The 7172-nt window shown below is 48.9% G+C and overlaps 1 protein-coding gene across 1 annotated transcript; it reads left to right on the top strand.

The window, feature by feature from the left end:
• Window positions 1-702: 702 nt before the first annotated feature.
• Window positions 703-3501, top strand: LOC129025815 (testis-specific Y-encoded protein 3-like). Its single transcript, XM_054473380.1, has 6 exons — window positions 703-1213; window positions 1833-1910; window positions 2039-2150; window positions 2252-2397; window positions 2505-2586; window positions 3281-3501. Exons 1-6 carry the CDS (start codon window positions 860-862, stop codon window positions 3301-3303), a joined length of 795 nt encoding a protein of 264 aa, XP_054329355.1. The 5' UTR covers window positions 703-859; the 3' UTR covers window positions 3304-3501.
• Window positions 3502-7172: the final 3671 nt, after the last annotated feature.

Raw genomic sequence — 7172 nt, 5'->3', positions numbered from 1 at the left:
AGCGGGTGCGGGAGCCTCTGGGTCGGCAAGGCATTGCAAAACACCGTGCGCGCAAGTCATCAATGGCCAACCCTGGCGGCCGGCCTCTGGTGTGCCCAGGGCATAGGACAAGAGGCCCTTTGGAATGCTCCTTGGACTGCAGCATCCTCAGGGAGGAAGCATGGTACGCAGAGCCTGTATTTGCCTCGACCTGCGATAGTGTGTGCCGGGGTTCTGGCCTCTACAACAGATCAATTTCACCTTAGCACAAGGAGGCGACTTTCCTCCCACGTGCCCGGCCCGACTCACTTCCCCTAGGCCGCCCCTGTCAACCTGGCCCCAGCAACCAGAGAGAGTTCTCTGGATCTGCAGTATTGCTTCCGTACCATCCAGCTGGCCTGCCTAACGAAGAGAGATGTTTCATGTGTTCATGACACATAGAGATTTTCATGGCTTGCCACACTCAGGATGTCAGGACACAGGGCTGCCGTGCCCACAATTCCAAATGCCACGCAGCCCGTCTGTCCCAGGATGCCGAGCTACCGGGCACAAGCTCCAAGGGCTTCTCGGAGGAGGTTTGGGGAGAGGAGTTGGCGTTAGGGGGAGTTGGAGATGCAGGCCCACCAGTGGCTGTGCCGCCCAGGGAGACGCCCACCGCCCTCCCATTCATTGGCCAGCATGGGAGGAAGGCGGTCGCAGCGCGGCTCCCCGCGCTCTTCCCGCGCAGTCCATTAGGGGGCGCCCGGGAGCCCCGCGCATGCGCACTGAGGGCCCGCTGACCCACTGGGTGCAATAAAGGCTGCGGCCGGGTTCGTGTGGCTCGGTTCGGGCAGCATAGGCCTTGCTCAGTGGGAGTGCGGAGGAGGGCACCGTCTTCAGGATGGAGGCTGTACAGGAGGGGGCGGCCGGGGTGGAGAGTGAGCAGGTGGCTTTGGGGGAGGAGGCGGTGCTGGTGTTGGATGACATAATGGCGGAGGTGGAGGTGGTGGCCCAGGAGGAGGGCCTCGTGGAGCCGCAGGAGGAGGCCCAGCGGGCACAGCCTGGCCCTGGGCCCATGACCCCAGAGTCTGCACTGGAGGAGCTGCTGGCCGTTCAGGTGGAGCTGGGGCCGGTTAATGCCCAAGCCAGGAAGGCCTTTTCTCGGCAGAGGGAAAAGATGGAGCGGAGGCGCAAGGCCCACCTAGACTGCAGAGGCGCGGTCATCCAGAGCGTCCCTGGCTTCTGGGCCAATGTTGTATCCTTCTCAGTGTTTCTTCTGCCTTTCTGGTGGAGAGGTGCTCTCGGGGAAGTGTAAGTAACTTATGGGCAGCTTGGCATCGATGTGACGCCACCTTTGGGGAACAAAGGTGAGTTGCCCCGGACAAATGTGGCTAGGGAAAACTGCAGCAGGCGTGGGTACTATTTTCCTGCGTGCGGCAGAGAAACCCTTGGTGATGCCGAGCAGCAGACGTTTGGGGCATGTTTTTGAAGAACAGAAGCGAGTTCAGACCAGAATAGGTTTTTGTGTGCATCAAGCTATTTTTAAGGCAGTGTGATTGCTCCCCCTTTCTAGTCCGATCTGGGACTGGGCGTCTTCGGCTATAAGCAGATTCTGCCACTCCTCAGACACCAGCAAGTCTCTGCAAATCGCACCTCCGCATGTCAGTGCAGTCAGCCTCAGAATTATACACCCTCTGTGAAGCCAAGGGGCCTTATTTTAGGGGTAGGGGGAGGCGAAAGGAGGTCATATACGTGGAAGCAGATCTGAGAAATCCCCTACCCCAGCCTCTGGGTGCTCTTAGGCCTTCTTCCCTGTTGCTCCTAGCTTCTCCTTCCACCGTATGTAAATGTAAAGGCTCTTTGACCTAAATCAGATTGCAAACCACCCCCAGATGTCAGCCCTGATCACTGACCAAGATGAAGACATGCTGAGCTACATGATCAACTTGGAGGTGAGGACAGCAAGACTGAGGCTAGAGGGTTTAGTGGGGGAGGGTAAGGGAAATAATTGGTTCCTGTGAGCAACAGTTGGCACCTCACCCAAAAAGGTATTTAAACTTTCTCCACCTTGTCCTGACAGGTGGAAGAAGTGAAGCATCCCGTTCATCTCTGCAGGATCATGTTGTTCTTTCGGAGTAACCCCTACTTCCAGAATAAAGTGATTACCAAGGAATATCTGGTGAACATCACAGGTGACAGGTGGCTCCCAGGATGGGTAGTGGAAGGAAGATGGTGGGTGGATCATTGCCAACGTGATCCAGTCCCCTTCCCACAAAACTTTCTGTCTCTGTAGAATACAGGGCTTCTCATTCCACTCCAATTCAGTGGTATCCAGATTATGAAGTTGAGGCCTATCGCCGCAGACACCACAACAGCAGCCTTAACTTCTTCAACTGGTTTTCTGACCACAACTTCGCAGGATCTAATAGGATTGCTGAGGTGGGTCCTCACTGGGAAACATCAGCAATGACCCTGGTGTGTTCCCACCTGTTTGGGTCACCAGTCTGAGCCCTGATGAGGCGTTTGCCGATTGATTCCCCTGACAGATCCTATGTAAGGACCTGTGGCGCAATCCCCTGCCGTACTACAAGAGGATGAAGCCACCTGAAGAGGGAACAGAGATTTCAGGTGAGCCGTTCAGTTGGAACTGGAGCTGTTTGATGCCCACTATGAGGGGGTTGACACACCTGCCTATTCAGGGAGCCTGGACGCTCATTTCAGAAATGTAGAAATTGAGGCTGCTTTCCTATATGTAGAAATTCCTTGAGAGGACGAGAGAGAGTGACAGAATCCAGGACATTCATGGCATTGGGCTGAAAAAGGCAGATTAGAGACTGCACTGCAAGGCAGGTTATAGCTGTGAGTCTTAAGCCCAGGGGAGCATAGTCCATTTCCAGAATCACTGAGAAGTGAAGCTGAAAATCATTCACTTCAATCTGTAGCCCTTGATTCCATGGCCGTCAACCCCAGCGGCAGTCATCCTACCTACTCCATGAGATTGGGCTCCCTGAATGTGCCTCCTGGTCATCCCTGTCCTAGACCGCAAAGGATTGTTTAGATTGATGGATTTCCTTGAGCTATTGCCGCATCAGATTTCTGTGTGCTTTTAGTGTACAATGCATCTTGTTAGCTGACTCCCCTCACAGAGAGTACTGGGAATGGGGCAGGTATTGCGGAGAACAGTTTGTAACCCATGGTAGGAGGAAGTTTAAGAGATCACAAATGGGGAAGGGATATCCTTTTCTCAGCGGGCCCTGCAATTAAAACATTTCAAAGTATGGCTGAGAGAAATGCGTTTTGACATGCGTTTGTGTTTCTCTAGGGGACTCCCAGATGTTGAGTTGACTGTGAGGGAGCATCGGACCTTACTTAAAACAGCAGAACTCCTAAAAAGTTACTACCGTATGCAGGATGTCAGTACTCAGCATGGTCTTATGCCCAGGAAGTAAAGGAAAAACCGACCCAGTCACAAAAAAATCAGACAGGAAAAGGGGGTAAACTTGGATTGTATGGAATGCCAAATAAATATTCTCAAGAATGTTTGACTGTGTGTGTGTGTGTTTGTTTCTGTGTGTGTGTGTACGTTTATCCCCTGGATTTGGGTGTCATATTGAATTGATCAATCAATATGCTTTATTTTCTTCATGGAACTGACCCGTCTGTGTTGGAGCTGGGCCTCTAAAATTGTGGAGTGAATGGGTGTGGAATGTGTTGGGATTCTTCCTACAGGACAGAGTTGGGGAGGTCAAAGCAAAAGACAGCTTAGTTGGAAACTTACTTTGTCCTATGGAAGCAGAAGTAGTTCAAGGAAAGGGGTTAAGGTTTCCACAGCCCAGTTTGCTGGGACCTCTAAAATCCTTCATTTTGGGTATCATCATACACAATAGATAAGCACAGGATGATGGAAATCTTGAAGTTCCCTTTCTTGTTGAATTCACGTTCTTTTAAAGGTGGATGCATAATCCTTTTGTGGGACAATCAGCCCCTCAGAACTTCTCACACATCAACGTGAGAAGAAATGGGCAGGTAAGGTGTATGGAGGGACTGTGGGAAAGGTGACAGAGGCATGTGGGAAAGCATTCAGGATATGCTTTTTGGCGTAGATGACTAAGGGAAAACACAGACTGGCAGAAGTGCGGGGAAAGGGGTTGGATTTGTGGAATATAAGATTGCTGGGGAATCCACGCATGGACTGTCTTGTCACTTGATGACACAGGATATGGACACTCTTGTTGATGTTTACATCTTTAGTTGGGTTAAGCTTTTCTCCACGATTGTATGTTAGGTGAGGAACCAGTAGTGTATGTAGCTACCAACATTACGAGTGCATTTTGTGCTCTTGCAAACTCTAGTGAGGCTCTATTCTCCCCAGTGATTGGCACTGCAGATTGTTTCTGGAGCCCAGGGCCCTCTGATTTTCTGTGGCCTTTTCAGCATACTTTGCCTAAGTTTAATAATGTAAAGAGCAGATAGTTGCACAGTATGTGTTGCAAGCCTCACACAGGAGGACAACACATACAGTTTTCATTCACGGGTGGGTGGCGGCTTCCCATGAACACCTGTGTCTATGCACAAGACGAGGGGTTGCCTGTGTCACTGATGGGTGAGGAGGATTTCAGTGTCGGCGGCAGAACTTTCTTCCCGGTTCCCAGAAAAAACAGTTCCAACATGAGCATCCATGTTGGCCACACACTAGTAGAGTGCTAACATTCCTGTCCCATATGTACTCTGGTCGGCACAGCTTCTGTGAGAAGAGCTATGTTGTTTCAGGGAGGAAGGTTTGACAGTCAAAGTTCATGAATCTGTTGTACTGCCTTCAATACGCATTCCACACCTCCTGCTCGGTATCAGCAGTTGAGCTTTGAAAATCTATAGCCCAGTTTTGCCCCTGCTCCTGGGCACACTGCTGAAGCTCTGGAGGGGGAGTCTTGTCCTCCTCTGACTACTGTCCCCATGACCCACAAACACAGGAGAAACAGGTTTTCTCAGCAAATTATTCTGAAAACATTCGGAACCCTTTGGCCCCGTGAAGCTGCCCTTTATCTCACTGTGTGCAGGTCAAAGACACTGTGGTCCAGTACAGTATCCCTATAGTGGGAATGGGGCCACAGATTGGTGCCTGCACTCAGGGCAACTCAGATTAGGAAATGTCTGGGGACTTGCCTATAATCAGGTCATGTGAAAAGGTCTTGCCCCAAATTTAATGCATAGGAAAAAGTTGAGGAAGGTGTCTTGCAATGATTTCTCTAGGAGGTAAATAGATAAGAAGGAGACCATAAATAGATGGCTAGGGCTAGTTTTGGAACTAGCCTGTTTTAAAGTGGTGGTAGGGGAAGAGCTTTTTACAAGGCAGGCAGCAAACCAGGAACTGTCTACAATGGAAGGGCGTGCCATGGGTTGGTGGCTCAGCCATATTGCCACCCCACCGAGTGAATGCAGCCGACTGGGCTCCTTCCTCAAATCCTACATACAATTCAGTCTAGTGATTTCACATGAGATCCATTGTTTTGGTATTATCAGAGATGGTGCTGAATTGTACAGGCTGTCTAACGCTTCTTCCACTGAATATCCGTGCACATGGGCCACAAACGCTAAGGGTACTGACGGATTTGTATTCTGCCTCAGTAACTCTGAAACACCTCTGTTACATCTACTGTCAGGGTCTTTTTCATGTTTAAAGTACCAAGTGTGTGTTTGTAGTTTTTAGTGTGTTTGTAGTTGTGTATGTTTATTTCTCTGCGTGGGTTTGTATCTTTCCTCTGACTCCACCTATGTCTCCCCATATTTTTCCACACTACCTGCGGTAATTTGTACATGCCTATCTCTACAACCATGCTAGAATTTGTATCTGTGTCTTTGAACATCTGTCACTCTCTCTCCCTTCCTTTCTTCCTTCCTTTCCTTTACACCCTTCCTTTCTTCTTTCCCTTCCTTCCCCACCACACTCTCTCCGTCTGTATCATCTACCTTTCTGTTCTCTATCTGAATTTAGTTTGTAATTCTGAATCTCTTGGCAGTGGCGTCAGACATCAGAATGTCTGGATGAAATTCCTCTTTGAAAGACTCTGAGCTGAAAGAGATGAGTTCTTTTTGTGAGCCATAATGAACGGTTTATTTCAGGCCAATCTAGCAATGACAGTGTTAAAAACAAATACTGAGCATTGCAGCAAAGCCAAAAGTCCCATGGATTCCACTCATCCCGCTCAGTGTATCGAAAAGGTGGAAAAGTGAAAAAGTGGGTATGCCTGTGGTCTCCCAAGCGGAAGGAGAACTTTCAAGTGATTGTGTCAGATGATTTTCCAGCAGGCAGCTATAGTTCGTAGATACATGCTGCGTAAACACAAGCACGATGATGAAACGTAGAAAATGTTCTTCTTCCTCCATTTCAGTTTTGTATTATCTTTTAACCAACATCATGTGTACAGAATTTCTTCACGACATGTCATAAACTATTGTTTAATGAACTCATACCTGAATTATTCATTGTGTCAAAGAATGTCAAACAATCATGATTCGTTATGACCTGCTACAGATAAGTGATAGGAAATAAGAAAATGAGAGCATATAGAAAGGGCACATCGTGGTCTGGGAACTTCACCAAGAGGTTCAGGCTAGCTGAATGCATGTCAGGGATTCAGAAAAAGACACTTGCACTTGTTATTAAGGGCTTTGAATGGAAAAGGAGCACTCTTTTTACATTTATGTCTTTTAAGTCATTTGGGGAGTTTGGTGTATTATTACTTACAGTGTTCTCTCTGCCCTTTCTTATTGTTCTCCCCATCTGGCGCTGTTATTATGTGAAAGCTGGTTTCCTCCATCGGATCGCGTAGGCTCTAATGATGTTTCATTTATTTTGATTCTCCTCACACTACGTAGTTTTAATTTGCCGAATGTGACTCTTTTTTTGTTGGTTTTCCGAGAATGGGTCTTACTCTGTCTTCTAGGTTGGACAGCAGCCCCAGGGTCTTAGCCCACTGCATCCCAGACACCACACACCCATGTGATCCTCTCAACTCAGACTCTCACACAGCTGGCACTAGAGGTGCATGCAACCCTTCCCAGCTATGTATTAATTTAGCAATTGATTACTTTTTGGATATGGGCCCATGTTGCCCCAGGCTCCTCTGGAACTCCTGAGTGCAGGCAATCCTCCCACCTCAGCCTACCAAAGTGCCGGAATGACAGGTGTGACCCATGGCCCTGGCATGGCTTTG

This window comes from Pongo pygmaeus, chromosome Y, assembly GCF_028885625.2.
Source record: "Pongo pygmaeus isolate AG05252 chromosome Y, NHGRI_mPonPyg2-v2.0_pri, whole genome shotgun sequence".
Taxonomy (NCBI): domain Eukaryota; kingdom Metazoa; phylum Chordata; class Mammalia; order Primates; family Hominidae; genus Pongo; species Pongo pygmaeus.
The sequence above is the reverse complement of the archived record's forward strand: the minus strand, read 5'-3'. Positions and strand labels throughout refer to the sequence as shown.

Bases quoted from the DNA above. Each gene is read 5' to 3' on its own strand.
- LOC129025815 (XM_054473380.1), top strand. From the start codon at position 860: ATGGAGGCTGTACAGGAGGGGGCGGCCGGGGTGGAGAGTGAGCAGGTG. The intron at 1,911-2,038 runs GTGAGGACAGCA...TTGTCCTGACAG, and splicing joins GCTACATGATCAACTTGGAG to GTGGAAGAAGTGAAGCATCC. The intron at 2,151-2,251 runs GTGACAGGTGGC...CTGTCTCTGTAG, and splicing joins ATATCTGGTGAACATCACAG to AATACAGGGCTTCTCATTCC.